At 41.8% G+C, this 17,876-nt stretch overlaps 1 protein-coding gene across 1 annotated transcript in view; it reads right to left on the bottom strand.

Moving 5' to 3' along the window:
* Positions 1-17,876, bottom strand: part of FARSB (phenylalanyl-tRNA synthetase subunit beta) — a 31,733-nt gene that overhangs the window by 8,372 nt on the left and 5,485 nt on the right. The window contains exons 6-16 of the mRNA XM_082221817.1: positions 13,206-13,356; positions 11,871-11,979; positions 11,306-11,376; positions 10,737-10,798; positions 9,753-9,804; positions 9,129-9,190; positions 5,785-5,992; positions 5,313-5,393; positions 4,101-4,193; positions 3,236-3,353; positions 1,457-1,609 (exon numbers count right to left, since the gene is read on the bottom strand). Coding sequence (XP_082077943.1) covers positions 1,457-1,609; positions 3,236-3,353; positions 4,101-4,193; positions 5,313-5,393; positions 5,785-5,992; positions 9,129-9,190; positions 9,753-9,804; positions 10,737-10,798; positions 11,306-11,376; positions 11,871-11,979; positions 13,206-13,356 — 1,160 coding nt within the window. The remainder of the gene's footprint in view (positions 1-1,456; positions 1,610-3,235; positions 3,354-4,100; positions 4,194-5,312; positions 5,394-5,784; positions 5,993-9,128; positions 9,191-9,752; positions 9,805-10,736; positions 10,799-11,305; positions 11,377-11,870; positions 11,980-13,205; positions 13,357-17,876) is intronic.

The following is a 17,876-nucleotide window of genomic DNA, read 5'->3' as shown; positions in this document are numbered from 1 at the left end:
GTGTGCCCATAAACGTATATTTAATCTATTTATGGATCAATCAAGGAACACTGAATGTAAAGACAGCACGTGACAGTCTCTAAGCTACGCAAAATGTAGTTTACAGTAATAGTCTGCTAATTTCAACGGAAAGCTTGTTTCCTATCGTTTAACAAATTAATTTAGAAAATTGCAATTAAGTTTTTGAAAGGGGTGCTAAATTTTGGAGATGTATTTATGACTCTTAATAAGTGTCAGATGGTAAATATTTGGGATTGTCCCAGAATCCTTTCATAAAGGAGTATGGTTTCATCTTTAATAAAACTTGATCACTCAAGGCTAAAATTCTCTCCCAATATACTGCAGGGCTCCAGTTACACTAAACATCAGTGTGAAGGCCTGGGGAACATCACAATTTCACCCATATTTTCAAGCATCTGTAATTGTTGCACAGGTGTTGCTGCAAGGGCAAAAAGGTTGTGACCCTGAGATTAACTTAATGGATATTTAGGTATTACAGGAACAGAAGGTGATCTAATAACCGTGGTGTGCACATATGGAACAAGAACGAACATATACAGTAAACAGACACCTTTTCTAAATTATGAAATGAGCCAAATCATTACACAGATCTTAGCAAGGCTTTTATATTAAAAATGTACAAAGTTTTAACTGAAGTCACATACTTGCAACATACACACTGAATGAAGTACAAGAATTAAACAAAAGAGCATCCTTATTGCAATTTATAGGGCAATTTTAATGACAACTACGCAGCTAAGCTTCATTTTCCTCCCTCTTTTATAAAAGCTACTAGAAATTTGTAGCTCAACCTAACTTTGAGAGACAGAGGCACTTCGTCATCGCCCATCACCCCCCCCCCCCAGTTTAAATATAAACACACCTCAGAGAGCTATTTACAGCTCATTTTTAAAAGTGCATTAGGGACTCTCATTCTTATGGATAAAAAAGGATGGCCTCATGCTACTGTCCATTGGACATTCAGTTCCTCATGTTTCATTCAAATGGTATGAAGTAAAAAAAAACCCGCTGTACTTCACAAACACCTGAGGTTCCACGAGGAAAATTGTGGTGCAACACTGTATCAACCTTTGTGATAAAATACCTACCATCTGTATTGTTAGAAAGATCACTTCGCTGCACTGAAGAACTACAGAGCGACCAGAAGGAACATTGCCTCCTTACCCCAATTTTGGGAATTTACCTCTCTTCAATGGCCATGTGGCCCCATCTCTCTCTGTTCAGGAGAGTTCCCCCAAACTTCTGAAGCTTTTTGGGAGGTGAAGGGGCTAGAGAGGGTGAGAAATTCATTGCTGCTTCCTTCTGCTTGCACTACAAGACAAGTCATTGTCTCCAAATAATTGCTTTACTAGATAGGCAGTATATAAGGCTCTGATCCACCTGCTCAGCAACTACATGCAGGTAGGGTCCCTGGCATTTTCTGTGCTCCCCTTACCTTCAGTTGCTTTAATATAATATCCCTTCTCTTTACTTGGTGGGATATCCAGCAGCTGCATGACTCTATCCAGCAACCCATGAATTATCTCGAAACCAGGGTTTTTGTTATAGTAGACAGCACAAAGATGCCTATGGTTTCTTGTACCGACATCTGGAGAAGAAAGAGGAAACCAAAATTATTGGCTTTGCACAGACTGCATTTTATTGCTCTTGCCTGCTTTAATCCAATTTTGTATCAGTGTTTATTTACAGTTACACACTGACCATCTGTAGATCAAAAGAAAAATACAGAATGTAATAACTTATTAAATAAAAGTAAACAAATAAGAACAAGCAAAAATAAAAGGTCTTTTCCGAGGCTTAGTTCTTTTGCAGTATAAAACTCTGTTTGAATTGTACCACTTCAGACTAGTTGTGAGCGTTGTCAAGACTGAATCTTTGACTTTTTTTAAAAAAAAGAACATTCCAACTCATAGAAATCTAGCATGTCAAGAAAATGCATTTTAGCCTAGCCTTCTCCTTGGCATGCTGATTTTTGCTATAGTGTATAAACGCCACAATTATACACAGTTTAGTGTGATCTGAACAAGGCCTCAAAGGGCCTCAGGCTCATCCTCATCAATGGAAGAATGAAGCATATAAAATGCAATGAAAAACACAACTAGCATATACTGTAACAACAACAACAAATTTAAACCTCCACCTGCAGTCTGAAATGACACAGTCCAGGCAGAGCTTTATTACCACAGAGAGTACTCGGCCAAAGTCTGAGTCATATCCAGGCAGTACTAACAGCTCTAGATGTCTCTCCCTCTCTCTCTCTCACACACACACACTCATGACATCCAGATTTGAAATATTGTACTTGATTACGAAGTTCATTCATTACAGACCAAATAGAGTGTTTGCTGCCAAATCTAAGGTAAGCTTTCTCAGTTCATTCTAACTAACTCGAAAACTATGGCGTCATTCCACAAAACAATTCTGCTGTGTTTTAAAAAATGGACCAGCCAAATATATTAACATAAATTTCATATGTATTGTAGTGACTTCAAAGCACTGTCTGAAAAACCTGTTTAATACAATTTGCAAGCCAAGAAAACGCAATGAGAAATAAAATTGGTAAACGCTGCCCTCTAGCAACAAAATTTCATAAGACACTTGCATTTGGGTGAAGTACATCTTTTTTTTACCATGTTGTTTTACAAGGTCTCCAAATGATTAGTTAAGACCCATGAATGATCTAATTGCAAAGCTCTACATAGGGCTCCTGAAACATGGCGGATAGAATAAGTAAAAGGACACGTGATTTAAAATATCAATTCAAAAGAGAGACATTTCAATAAAAACAGAGAGCTATTGTATAATCATCAACTTTACCCACTGAGTAAGTATATGCTGAAAGCATTTCAAAATTGAGGTATCATCCAGTCTAGTACAAAAGCAGAGCGGCCACCTGCAAGGGGATTCCCTGACATTCAACAGAGCCCTGTTTCTCCTTCTGCACCTATGTGGATGCATGAGAGCACTCAGCTAGTGCAACAGGCCATGGCAAGTCTATTTGTGCCTTCCAATGCATACCTCTATGCTGTAGCAAGCAGAGCGGAAAGGCTGAACAGGGATATGGTACTTCTCATTCCTCCTGATGCACTGGCTGAGCACACCCATGTATGAACCCATGGCAGAGGGAAAACAGGAGATCTATCAGTGCGCTCAGGTGGGACTCAATCATGCCCTTGATTTCTGAAGACATTAGCATTTACTGAGATTATCTTACCTATGGTGGAATCTTTCACTACAATGTCAGAGATTTCAAAGAGTTTCAGAGGTAGAGGCATTTTCCTGTTAGCGGCAATAGTTTTCAGAAGACCAGGCAAGAGAGTAGTGCGCGCCACCTGTAGGGCACATAGGGAACTTTATATATTAAACTTGTCTCTATAGGTAAGAACAGGGGTCAGCAAACTTTTTCAGCAAGGGGCCGGTCCACTGTCCCTCAGACCTTGTGGGGGGCCGGACTATATTTTGAAGAAGAAGAAAAATAAATGAATTCCTATGCCCCACAAATAACCCAGAGATGCATTTTAAATAAAAGGACACATTCTACTCATGTAAAAACATGCTGATTCCCAGACCGTCCGTGGGCTGGATTTAGAAGGCAATTGAGCCGGATCTGGCCCCCGGGCTTTAGTTTGCCTACCCATGGGTAAGAAGATATCCAACTGAGAGCAAGACGTGGCAACATACACAAGAGTCATGTATCAGCATTAATAGGAAATATATTTATTTCTCCCTTATTTCTCCCCTACACTTCAGCAATTCCCAGCCTCTTACAGTCCGCCAACACAGACCAACATTTGCAGGACTGTCTATGTAGTAATTATCTAAAACAAACTGCCTGTGGAAAAAAGCAATACTATTAAACTGGAGAATACAAGACTGAAATTAAATATTGCAAAAGATACTCAGGACTGACCACAAACAATGCTACCTATAAAACATGGCCTATGAAAGGCTTCTGATTGACATATTTCATACTTATATGCCACAGTAAATAAAAGTTTTTCATTGGCCATAACTCATTTAGAGTTACAAGCAACAAGCAGTTTTGTATTCTAGCCTAAAACTCAATTTATAATCCTCACCTGAAATTCTGCTGTTTTGGGATTTGCTATATGCACAGCTTTCGTTGTAGAGATGTCAACTCCCAGTTTATTAGCAATGTCTTCTTGGGAACACTGATATGAAAAGAAACAAATTAATTTAAACCCAACCAAGTTAAATAGAACTCAATTTCAAAAATTACTAATAGCAAAAAATAAATATCTAGGAATGGTCAGGATATGAAGGCTGGCAACACTAAATCTAACCGGGCTGGTCTGTGTTTAACTTTTTAAATTTGAACATGTAGTGTTGCATTTCAACACTAGTTATGTTATCTATTAATTTAGTACATTTGTTAGCCATTTTCCGGCATAAGCTCCTGAGACGGTGCAATCTTAAAAACACAAGAAATCTGAATATAATCCAGCCAAACCATAAAACAACAATGGAAACTAGCTATTCAAGATACTGGAAAAATAGAAGCATTTGCCTGGAACCAGAAATTCATCAAACTTCTTGTCCAGTGAGCTTCACTGGTAAAGCATGCCAAACGCAGCACACCAAGCCCTCCCTTGGGTCACCAACTGCCTCCCCTCAAATAATGGCAGAACTCAAAGGAGAACCTCTGATGAAGAATATATAGTTTTGGACAGATTTTTTAGGACAAAGGCTGGTCCTTCAGAAAGCCAGGTCTCAAGTTGCTTACAGCTTCAATAGTTAACATATTTAACAGTGAACTGTGCCTAAAAATGGACATTGCAGCTCTTTTAAGAGCAGGTGAGATGTTATCTGTAAGACTGGGGTGTGGAACGCATGACCCTCCAGACGTTATTGGACTGGGCCTGAGGAGTTCCTTTTGGCTCAGGTATTAGCAGATCTATCAGTCAAGCTCCACTAGGACAGGACCAGCATAACTTACTGCCCCTCCAGAAAAGATGTTTCCAACAGGGCCTCAGTTCTGCAGAATCACTCTTAACATCATTGTGCAATGGCCAGCTTGCTCTCTTACTGGCCACAACCTTCCAAAAAGGAAGGTTCTTTATTTTTCATTTTCTCTCTTCATCCTGCTGATAAGCTCAGGCAGGGTCTTAGAACTCAAAAAACCAGAGCAACTATTCCTTTTTCACAGCTGTGAAATTTGTTTACACTGAAACATTAGCAAATCAGAGCCTGACAAAATGATCATACACCACTGCTGATGCCTGACTCCTCATTGAGATTATAGCAGTCTTAAATAGTTCTTTAACACGCACCAGAGAAAAAGTGAGCACTTCGGTAAAGCCTGCCGCTGCCAAATCTTGTCTCAGAAGTTCTGTGAGCTTATTGAGAGGAAGCTAGAGGGAACAGAAAATAATTTTGTCATCTTTCAGCTCAATGAATATCATGGAGATGACTGCGAGAACGGCTTTTCAAAAAAGGTGATCCCAAACAGCTACATCTGGCCTTGACTGAGGAAATGCAGTTCCCAGTTAGAGATTTAATATGGCCTCCAGGTTTAAACGTTGCCCTCCCCCTCACCAAGCCCATCCACTGCAGGTCTTTGGAGTTTCTCAGATCAGTTGGGCATCTGTTTTGTATCCCTGCTACAGTAAACTCCCATTGCTAGAAGACATGACAGAATATTGTTTTAATTCTTAGGCGCAGTTTTCTTCTAAGAACCCTTCTGGCATACTTCTAGCCTTTAAACTGACAATACAGACTGTTTACTTAAGGGTGCAATCTTACTTGATTAGCTATGGTGTATGTTTTCGGAATAGTCATCTGAATGTTATTATAGCCATACGCTATTGCTGCGTCTTCTATGATATCACATGCATGGATAATGTCAGCTCTGGTAGGAGGGATTTCAACCTCTATATTGTTCCCATTCGCTATGACGTGTGACTTCAAACACATCCTGGTGAGCAGCTTTGCAAGGTTTGATGGAGTCTCACTAAAACATAAGCAAGAGTAATTTTTAAAGGAAAATATCACATGGTTTCATTCTGAAGCCACTGCCTTTCATTTTCACAGCGATCAAGCTAAAAAAATGCCAAGACTCACAAATCAATCCAGGAGATAAATAGTAGTATTTTTGCTGCACAACAGCAAACCTTATGATACTTGGTGTTGAACAAGTCCTTAAGACCTTTAAAAAACAAAACAAAAAAACTGGCTTATAATTTTCAAACACCCGCATTGGCATTTCAAGCAAATATCGTTACCCCCTCAACTTGCACCAACATTTATCCTCTCACATTTATGAGAGGAAGTACACAAATAGGAGTTTGAAAAGTTGCACCCCCCAAAAAAGTGTGAAGTAATTAAAATGCCCCAGATCTCAAACAGACTGGTTTCATCCAATAAAGTGAAGCCTAAGTAAAAGATGAATAGTGCCTGTTCCTGACTGGAGCTCCTGCTAGAATTATATTATCTGGTGTGTATTTTCTTTTTACTTCTCGAGGGCAAGAGATCAGGGGTTGTATGGTGCAGTGCAGCAGTGTATAATTATGGTGTTGTACAGTACGATCACTGTTGAAAGGTACTATGCAACTACAATGTCCCTGACAGATGGTCAACCAGCCTATAATAGAAATAGGCTACTTTGCAATGGACAGCACATATTTGGATACAATTAATCAGCATTCCCTATCCTGGTGTCTTCTAATCGATTTTGGACAACAGCTCCCATCAGCCCCAGTCAGCATGGCCAACTATCAGAGATGATGCAAGCTGTAGTTTAATAACATCTGAAGGTTGGGGAATAAAGGGCAATAAAGGCACACAGCACCTGATGACTAAAGGCTCAAATGGCAACATGGTTGTCCCCTCCATACCTAAACCAATGCTGTGATACAAAACAACATACCATCTCCAATCTCCCAAGTACCTTAGAACTGGACACCTAAATTTCGTACCACTATCACCAAAATGGAAGAGAGCAGTCCCAGGAGCAGAAAGGTTTTAGAAGTTCAGCAGAGACATACACCTTAGTATGGGTCCCAGTTTGGCCCATAAGGCCATTTCCCCCAAACTAAACCCACCCACCCCACACCTGATGCCAGCTGCCAATCCTAACCACGAGCCTTAAAGTGTTTTCCTGATTGTGCATTAACAAGAGAGGTTTGTCCTCACTGTCAGTCAGGGGCACACAGCAGTGCAACTGATCCCAGAAGAAAGCAGGTCCTGGTGGCAACTTCAAGCTCCCTGGAATCCCATGGGGAGCTTCATAGCCAGTCAGTCTTTGAAGGGATTCTGCCAAGAGCCCTGCTCAGTACTATCAACCAGCTGATCAACAGGACCTCAAAGCGCCGTGCCGGACTCTTTGCGACATCAGGTGGTTGACTAATTTGACCTGCAAATGATATGGGAAGGAAGGACATGGCCCAATAGCCAGATCCAATTCCCAGCTCCTGTTGTACAGATTAAGATTTCAGGTGTGGCATGGGTGGATGAGATCATGTGCCACTGAATCCGAGCACCGACATATGGGAGATGATTGGCCTTTGATTTATTTAATTTGTATATTGCCCTTCATCCATAGATCTCAGGGTAGTTCACAACATAAAAATACAATATAAAAACACAAAACACATAGTAGAAACAAGAGCAACCCCCCCACACACACACACAAACGAATACCCCTGCTCCCTCACCTCCTTCCACAAACACATTTAAAAGGGTATAGGATGTTAATCAGCCAAAGGCCTGGTTGAAGAGGAACATTTTTGCCTGGCACCTGAAGGTGTATAATGAAGGTGCCAGGGTGGGGAGCGCATTCCACAAATAGAGCCACTACTGAGTGACAGATTTCCTGGTAGCAATGCTATAGCTAAAGAAGTATTTCAGTGGAACAGTAATACAAGTAGAGAATGTTGGATGTGTTGGGATTCCATTCCACCCTTTGCTGCAGACATGGGTTTTTTACATGCCACATGTCTGTTTACATTCCAGGACAAATTGCTGGTGTGAGCGGAACTTCCGCTCTGTATTGCTTTTGTTTTTAATCTCTCTCTGAGAAGACGGCAAGGAGAGATGCCATGTTTTCTTTGTCCTGAGTTATGTATAATAAATGCGTAGTTTAGTATGTGACTAAAGCTTCAAGCCTCTTCTGTTGCACAGTTCACACTGCTGAGTAATGTGTGCTCAAGTCTGCAAGCTTGAGTCACTGATGTACATCGGAGCAGAGGTCGATGAATCTCCGGATCGGCAAGGCTGAGGGGAGATGCTCCAGCTGGGGCTGAGCCAGCTGGCCTTTCGACCCCGATTCCAACAGGATGGGTCCATACTTGACTTCATTGTCAAGTGTTTGTCTTTGTTCCTCCCAATGAGGAAAACTGTAACTTGCATTTCTGTCCCCAAATGAGTCCCACTAACACGACACATGGCAAGTGCTTTGGAATATCATGATATAGTACATGGCATCTTAGATTGCTTTTACGGGATGCTATATTATGTGATAGGTTTAATATGGTTGTGTTTCAGTGATGCATCAAGACCGTGTTTCTCATCTTAAGTTTATGCATGTTGTTGAACTGCTCCTTTGTTTTAACAAAGGGAGATATGTAAATAAAGCAGCAACAACATCAAATAAAAAGGTACAGCTTTGGAGCAACAGTACACATCCATTCAGAACTATCCAAGGAGAACGATTACTGAATGGTGGGTGCAACATTTATTCAGAGCACTAGTTGGCACTGTGGTATTTTGTAACATCATCATGATAGTTCTCTGGCCTGTAGCATCATGCACTGAGTTCATTAATATGTACAACAGACTTGAAGTTTAAATAAAATGGCATCTACGGAATTCTTGGCTCTACCAAACAAATTTTCATTCTGTTACTATTTTATTTCAGTTGGATTTTTTGTTGTGTTTTGATTTTTAACTGTATATCCAAAAAGTGGGTTATATATCATAATAAAATATGGATCTCTAGGGTTTAAGCACCTCTCTGTATTCTAACCAGATCCTAAAAATGTATAAACCTAACAAGCATTAAAAATGTGACACAAATGCTGTCAATGGAACTATGTGCACCCTTCAAAGCCAAGAAAAAGCCAAGAGAAGAGCCAAGAGATTTAGCATACCTAATTCCGATTTTCTTATTCAGTATTTCAGGCTTTATCTTTTCCCGACAATAAGCCAGTTCCTGCAAAGAAGAGATTAAGTTTTAAGTACAGAAATCAATTTTGTCTCTAAGTGTATCACTCTCCTACATGTGTAATTAAAAACCTACAGGGCATTTATGTGCCACTCAGCACCCAGAAGAACAATCCAGAGCATGTTGGTGGAAGACCAGAAAGCCTACCTGGACAGAGTGAAGCAAGCTGCTTGAGGTGGCAGGATGAAGGTAGGGGTGGGAGTGGCAGAATACACAGGCTGGTGCAACAGGTCATTTTAAAGTACTGGCCCTTCTAGGGAAATATTTAGGCTCCACTTCAGGTTGCAAAGCGTCCTGGCACTGCACTTGAAGATGGTAAGGGGGACAGTTTTGGGGAAATAGTTGGAACATTACCCTGTAAAAGAACTCTACGATGTGCAAGGGAACAAACAAAGGTACCCAAAGTGCTCTGCAGCAGACATGCAAGCCGGGAAAGAGAAAATACACCCTGTCTTATGACTCCTTTCAAAAAGTGGATCCATCAATGTGTATTTATTAGTTTGCATTTATGAAAACAAAGCTCCGGTTGCATCACTTCTTCAATACTCACTGGAAAATTGTAGCTTTTTCCATTAGGGTAAGTTACTTCTGCTGCTTCAACACTGGAGGAGGGAAAAGCAAACAATGTTTAACTTGCGGGATACAGAAGACATGAACATTTTTGGTTTTGGTTTTAAGTGCTAAGGTTAACTCATGTGAAGTCAAATCAGTAATGATTAAATGGGCACAGGATTTAGGTCACAATATACAATCTGAAGACTGGATAAGACTTTGGAAAGTGAATTTGAAATTTACATATTGTATATTGTTGAAAGAGAATTACATGAAAATGATGTATAGATGGTACATTACACCAGTAAAACTGGCAAAAATGTATAGAGCAGAACAAAAAAACTGTTGGAGATGTAAGGAAGGGGAAGGTACATTTTATCATATGTGGTGGGATTGCAGAATCATTAAAAACTTTTGGGAAATGATAATGAATTAAAAAAAATGTTTAAGGTTATATTTGTTAAAAAACCAGAAGCTTTTATCTTAGGTATTTTAGGATAAGAATTGCTGAAAGAAAAACAGAATCTATTTATGTACATGACAACAGCAGCAAGAATCTTAATAGCTCAAAACTGGAAGACTGGAGAAGTACCATCAAAAGCACAACGGCAAGAAAAGTTGATGAACTATGCAGAACTGGCCAAGTTAACAAATTGCATGAAAAGGATAATAGTGACTTTGAAAAAGAATGGGAACCTTTTACAATATATTTGCAGAAACGAGAAGAAGAAATGATCTCGTTGGCTGGATTTAAATAAACATTTACAACTTTATTTACTGAGAACAAGAACTATAACAATGTGATAACATATTAAAGTATACAAACAGCAGAATGTATTATTTGATGTAACAAATCAGGAATGGTAGTTGATGGAAGTCAACAGGGAAGGAGAAAATTGGAAAATGTATGTTTAGTAATGTTATTGGTTATTTGTTATGAGAAAAGAAACTTAATTTAAAAAAAATTTAAAGGTTAACTCACGTGAATGGCTTCTGACAGTATTCACTGAACATTGTGACAAGGATGTCAAGGACAATCTTCGCCTTTAAGAAAGATTATATATATACTGTTTAGTTTCATGTACATATTTTAAATACAAGACTACAATGTTAGCTCACAATAAGATACTAAAGCAGTGTATCACCTTAAAAAACTAACTACTCCCCTCCCTGCCCAAAAAGTGAGGCAAGAGTTACCCTACCCAACCCAATCCCATTGGTTGAAGTCAACAGATTTTCCTGAAAATGAAGTGAGTGGATGCCTGTGGCTGGCAGACGAGAGCATCAAGTGGGTTATCGCTCTAAAATTAGATGTCCAAAGGAACAATCAGTCCAACAACTATGAGATTGTAGGATCTGGTGACTCCATAAAACACCACCCTAAACTCTCATATAGACTTTGCCGAATATATATTTCTAGAGATTAATGTATGCTAGCAGCTTAGGTCAGCTTCAAAGATGAACCATTTCCAATTTACTTTGCAAATCAGAATTATACTTTCAGCAGAATTATGCTGTTCAGCATCTTGCTGCTTTATCAAGATTATTTACCTTGGTAAGATCTGTGGCTGTACATTCAATGAACACATTTCTGGTGTTAAGACTTATTTTTGTATGGTCCCCTGGAAAATACAGATACAGACATTTGAAGTTGTATGATGCCGCAAAAGTGCTTTTATTTAAAATATGGGCAGGCTTCTAGACCTTGCCAATTTTTTTCCCCATACAGCAAAGACTTCACCTCAACTGAACACTGAAATTAGAGTTACAATTTGGTCCTGACAGGCATACTGATATAATATGTACATTTCTGAACAACACTTTGTTACATTTACAGTCTACATTTCATTTTCACAGATTTCTACACTTTCAAAACAGCTTATATTCTTCTTTTAATATAGATTTGAGAGAATCAGACTGAGAGAATAGATGAAAAACACCCTCAAAAACAGAAAAGGTTAGTATGCAACAGAGGTTTCAGCAAAGAGGTAATATCATAACTGTATTGGTATAAGCAAAATAATGAACTTCACCAGACCCTAACAGAAGAAGAAAGTCATGAGGTAGCAGATAGAAAGTACTAAATTAACACAAAATAAGAAAAGCACAATCTTACCATTAATTATCGGTGGCATTGAAAGCACAACACCATTGCTATCATAGATAACTGGGTAAAGGGGTTCATTTTCAATAATGTGTAGATAATGCCTCAGATGGCTATCCGTCTAAAACAAATAAAGCAGAAATATTTACATTTCTTTCCTAAGCAGTTACTGCAAGGTATCATCCTGTGATTGTAGCACCATGATATTATTTAAACAAAAGGAAAACATAACACTGCTGCTTCTAACAGATGTGTTTCATTCCTAGGATAAATAAACGAAAAAAACATATGCTGAAGTTTCTCCAAAGAAAACATGCATGGGGGAAAATGTGAATTGAGCATCATTATGATGTTTGGTTCAACAATGTAACTTTCTTCCATGTATTTTGCTCTTGTCATATTTTTCTTAAACTCCCTATCAGTTCCAAAACTGGTTTCCTATGTAGTATGGGGAGCTAATGGGGGGGGGGAATGAAACCTCATTGTACACAGAGTACTAGTTGCATCATCTTCCAAATTCGAGCAGTCCAAATTTTCATACCAAGTGGGCCACAAGAGTAGATCAACACACACTGGATTAAATTTCCATATCATAAATTAAAATGCTCACAATATATGTAAAATTAATATACACAATTAATATTGTGTGTGTGTGTACAGTGGTGCCCCGCAAGACGAATGCCTCGCAATACAAAAAACTCGCTAGACGAAAGTTTTTTCCGTTCGCGATTTGCCTCGCAAGACGAATTTCCCCTATGGGCTTGCTTCGCAAGACGAAAACGTCTCGCGACTTTTTTTCTTTGACTAAAAACAAAGACATGTTTTGTTTATAAAGTTAATTTATTTTCCCTTAAATTTTTGAACGGCTCTTTACAGTATGTGTGACTTTAAAGAGCAGTTAATAAACTGTTGTTGTACCAAATTTGGCTTGCTTTGGACTTTTTTTGACCATAGGAACGCATTAATTGATTTTCAATGCATTCCTATGGGATTTCGTGCTTCGCAAGACGAAAAATTCGCTAGACGACAAAAATTGCGGAACGAATTAATTTCGTCTTGCGGGGCACCACTGTACACACAAGCACACATAATTAATAGTTAATTATTTAACTATTAATTAAATAGTTATATTTAATTATTAAACAAATTTAATACACAAATAAATGTGCTTTCATGAATAATGAATGACACAAAAATATTTTTTAAAGGCTTTAAGTTTTTTTTCTTGAATGCCGCTGAGCGCTGCCAAAAAAGGCCTCGCAGACCACCCTGTCTAAATTGTGAACAATGTGTCTCTGCACCTGCATTTTTCTTGAAGATACATCTTATTGATTTGTAGTCACCTACCCTGTACAGATCCATGATTTCAGAAGCATTGTATTCCTTGTCCTGATTCAAAGGTTTGAATTTAATTTCAGATGGCGGCTTAGCTGTGTATGTAAATGGGCCAGAGATTGTGTCAAGATCATGGGTACCAATTGCTACCAATGATCTTTTCCTATAAAATGAAAACAAGACAAATTAGCAATGAAGATTCCAACCACTGCAGAAATTCCTCATTAAAATATACAGATATCACAGAGGGGAAGCAGGCAGAGGGCCTTCTCAGTAGTGGCGCCTGCCCTGTGGAATGCCCTCCCAGCATATGTCATGGAAATAAGCAACTACCGTATTTTTCGCACCATTGGACGCACTTTTTTCCTCCTAAAAAGGAAGGGAAAATGTCTGTGCGTCTTATGGAGCGAATGTGTGGTCCCTGGAGCCAAATCGCTGTTGCCCTACGCTGCTGGGCTGCTCTTCGGGGATCGGGGGAGGAGCCACGGTGCTCTGCCGGCTGCCTCCGCTTTCCCCTGAAGCCCCGGCAACGTTTGCAAGCAGCGGGAAGGCTGTGCGTCTTTGCCCTGCGCTCCTGGGGTGCTCTTTGGGGGTGGGGGAGGAGCCACGCTGCTCCGCCTATAGCTTTTGCATTCCCCCTGAAGCTCCGACAAGGTTTGCAAGCAGAGGGAAGGCTGTGTGATCCTGGGGTGGAGGGGGGGAGGAGCTACACTGCTCTGCCTACAGCTTTTGCATTCCCCCTGAAGCTCCGACAAGGTTTGCAAGCAGAGGGAAGGCTGTGCGTCTTTGCCCTGCGCTCCTGGGGTGCTTTTGGGGGGGGGGAGCCACACTGCTCTGCCTATAGCTTTTGCATTCCCCCTGAAGCTCCGACAAGGTTTGCAAGCAGAGGGAAGGCTGTGTGATCCTGGGGTGGAGGGGGGGAGGAGCTACACTGCTCTGCCTATAGCTTTTGCATTCCCCCTGAAGCCCCGACAAGGTTTGCAAGCAGAGGGAAGGCTGTGCGTCTTTGCCCTGCGCTCCTGGGGTGCTTTTTTTGGGGGGGAGCCACACTGCTCTGCCTATAGCTTTTGCATTCCCCCTGAAGCTCCCACAAGGTTTGCAAGCAGAGGGAAGGCTGTGTGATCCTGGGGTGGAGGGGGGGAGGAGCTACACTGCTCTGCCTATAGCTTTTGCATTCCCCCTGAAGCCCCGACAAGGTTTGCAAGCAGAGGGAAGGCTGTGCGTCTTTGCCCTGCGCTCCTGGGGTGCTTTTTTGGGGGGGGAGCCACACTGCTCTGCCTATAGCTTTTGCATTCCCCCTGAAGCTCCCACAAGGTTTGCAAGCAGAGGGAAGGCTGTGTGATCCTGGGGTGGAGGGGGGAGGAGCTACACTGCTCTGCCTATAGCTTTTGCATTCCCCCTGAAGCCCCGACAAGGTTTGCAAGCAGAGGGAAGGCTGTGCGTCTTTGCCCTGCGCTCCTGGGGTGCTTTTTTGGGGGGGGGGGAGCCACACTGCTCTGCCTATAGCTTTTGCATTCCCCCTGAAGCTCCCACAAGGTTTGCAAGCAGAGGGAAGGCTGTGTGATCCTGGGGTGGAGGGGGGGAGGAGCTACACTGCTCTGCCTATAGCTTTTGCATTCCCCCTGAAGCCCCGACAAGGTTTGCAAGCAGAGGGAAGGCTGTGCGTCTTTGCCCTGCGCTCCTGGGGTGCTTTTTTTGGGGGGGAGCCACACTGCTCTGCCTATAGCTTTTGCATTCCCCCTGAAGCTCCCACAAGGTTTGCAAGCAGAGGGAAGGCTGTGTGATCCTGGGGTGGGGGGGGGAGGAGCTACACTGCTCTGCCTATAGCTTTTGCATTCCCCCTGAAGCCCCGACAAGGTTTGCAAGCAGAGGGAAGGCTGTGCGTCTTTGCCCTGCGCTCCTGGGGTGCTTTTTTTGGGGGGGAGCCACACTGCTCTGCCTATAGCTTTTGCATTCCCCCTGAAGCTCCCACAAGGTTTGCAAGCAGAGGGAAGGCTGTGTGATCCTGGGGTGGAGGGGGGAGGAGCTACACTGCTCTGCCTATAGCTTTTGCATTCCCCCTGAAGCCCCGACAAGGTTTGCAAGCAGAGGGAAGGCTGTGCGTCTTTGCCCTGCGCTCCTGGGGTGCTTTTTTTGGGGGGGAGCCACACTGCTCTGCCTATAGCTTTTGCATTCCCCCTGAAGCTCCCACAAGGTTTGCAAGCAGAGGGAAGGCTGTGTGATCCTGGGGTGGAGGGGGGGAGGAGCTACACTGCTCTGCCTATAGCTTTTGCATCCCCCCTGAAGCCCCGACAAGGTTTGCAAGCAGAGGGAAGGCTGTGCGTCTTTGCCCTGCGCTCCTGGGGTGCTCTTTGGGGGGGGGGGAGCCACACTGCTCTGCCTATAGCGTTTGCATTCCCCCTGAAGCTCCGACAAGGTTTGCAAGCAGAGGGAAGGCTGTGTGATCCTGGGGTGGAGGGGGGGTGGGGAGCAGCAAATTGCTTTCTCTCAGTGCCTCCTAATTCAACTGCAAAGGATTGCCTAACCGGATTCTGAGCTCCGTTTGAAGTTTAAAAATATTAAGTTTGGGGATTTCTTCAGGTAGCCGTTTTGCAGAAATAGTCATAAATACATGCAAAGCATTTCCACAATTCAGTATTAGTGAGCTCAGCTAAAACCGAGCAGGCATCTGGCTCAGTAACAGTTTAAACTAAACAACTATAACCAAAATAAAAAAAATTCCTTCCAGTAGCACCTTAAAGACCAACTAAGTTAGTTCTTGGTATGAGCTTTTGTGTGCATGCACACTTCTTCAGATACACTGCTCTGTATCTGAAGAAGTGTGCATGCACACGAAAGCTCATACCAAGAACTAACTTAGTTGGTCTTTAAGGTGCTACTGGAAGGATTTTTTTTATTTTGACTATGGCAGACCAACACGGCTACCTATCTGTAACTGCAACTATAACCAGACATCCTGTGTGTTTGTGTGTGGACCATGTTTCTAGCAGCTAATCTTTACTGCTGAAAAGAGGCTCTGATATTCCACTCCAACTCTATAATTCATTATACAAATTCTTACAAGTACAGTCCACCTATACCAAACCAAAAACATTGTGTTCTCTTGGTATTGAATGGAAGCTATTTATCTGCCCTCTTTTCCTCCTCTGTTCTTTGCTCAGTCACTCCATTTTGAATCTTCCTTTCAAAACAACCAGGCCTGTTTTGAGAAAACTTCAGAGATTTAGGAACTGGAGCGCAATCATTTGATCTCTTTGCTGTTCCTCCATACTCCAAGCACTTCTCATTTGCACAGCCCTGGTTTCTCTCCCTGACTATAAATATTCTTGATTAATAACAGTAAAATGCTCAAATTTTAATTTTTGTGACTGCTGCCAATACTGACTTCCCAGTGATGATGAAAACAGCTACATTATAATGGAATGTCTGTCCTTTTTCCATTCTCTTCATTATATATTGTGGCTCGCTTTAAAGCAGCAAAGTGGACAGGAGCCACCCACTTTGCTGTTTTAAATAGTTTAGTACAACATTTGAGTTGGATTTTTTCTTCTTATTTTCCTGCTCTAAAAACTTGGTGCGTCTTTTGGTCAGGTGCGTCCTATGGAGCGAAAAATACGGTATCTACTTTTAAAAGACATCTGAAGGAAGCCCTGTTTGGGGAATTTTTTAATGTTTAATGCTGTACTGTGTTTGCAATATTCGGTTGGAAGCCGCCCGGAGTGGCTGGGGAAACCCAGCCGGATGGACAGGGTATGTATAAATAAATAAATAAATCATCTTTATAGAAATATTAAATCACTTCTGCTCAGTGGTCCAGTTGTCTTAAACAGCCTTCAATGTTACACAATAATATGCATATCAAAAGAGACCATGAAAAAAAGATTTATCCAAGAAGCTTCTTCAATTAGCCCTGGTTTTTTTTTTAAAAAAATAGCTAATTGCTTTAAAATATAATGAAAACAGGGGTGTGGGTGGCACTGTGGGTAAAACCTCAGTGCCTAGGGCTTGCCGATCGCATGGTCGGCGGTTCGAATCCCCGCGGCGGGGTGAGCTCCCGTCTTCGGTCCCAGCTCCTGCCCACCTAACAATTCGAAAGCACGCTTAAGTGCAAGTAGATAAATAGGTACCGCTTTATAGCGGGAAGGTAAACGGCGTTTCCGTGTGCTGCGCTGGTGCTGGCTCACCAGAGCAGCTTCATCACGCTGGCCACGTGACCCGGAAGTGTCTCCGGACAGCGCTGGCCCCCGGCCTCTGAGATGGGCGCACAACCCTAGAGTCGGACACGACTGGCCCGTACGGGCAGGGGTACCTTTACCTTTTGCCTTTATAATGAAAACATAAAAGACCACCTTCTTCTTCAATCACAACTTTTCCAAGAAATTGATCCAGTTGCTCGTCCCCCACTCTTGCTGCTGCGAGGCAGCACTGTATTTGAACCCAGGCTCATGGCTTTTTTCTCTCTTTCTGACCAAACCATAAGCAGTAGCAAGCGTTTGGTCTTGGCTTACTGCTCCTGGTTTGCTTGAGGAAAACAAACTGTGAGCTCAGGATTGGGTGTTAATGTCAAACCAAACCATGATGTAGCTCCCAGCAACATGGCAAGGGAGGAGTGAAGCAGCAGTGATTTGCACACTGTACACAAGATTGCTGTGTGTTCGCCTTTACATTACAGTGAAGCTTAAC

The sequence above is a fragment of the Podarcis vaucheri genome, assembly GCF_965113315.1.
Source record: "Podarcis vaucheri genome assembly, chromosome: 5".
Taxonomy (NCBI): Eukaryota; Metazoa; Chordata; class Lepidosauria; order Squamata; family Lacertidae; genus Podarcis; species Podarcis vaucheri.
Note: the sequence above shows the minus strand (reverse complement) of the source record. Positions and strands in the feature narration are given on the sequence as shown.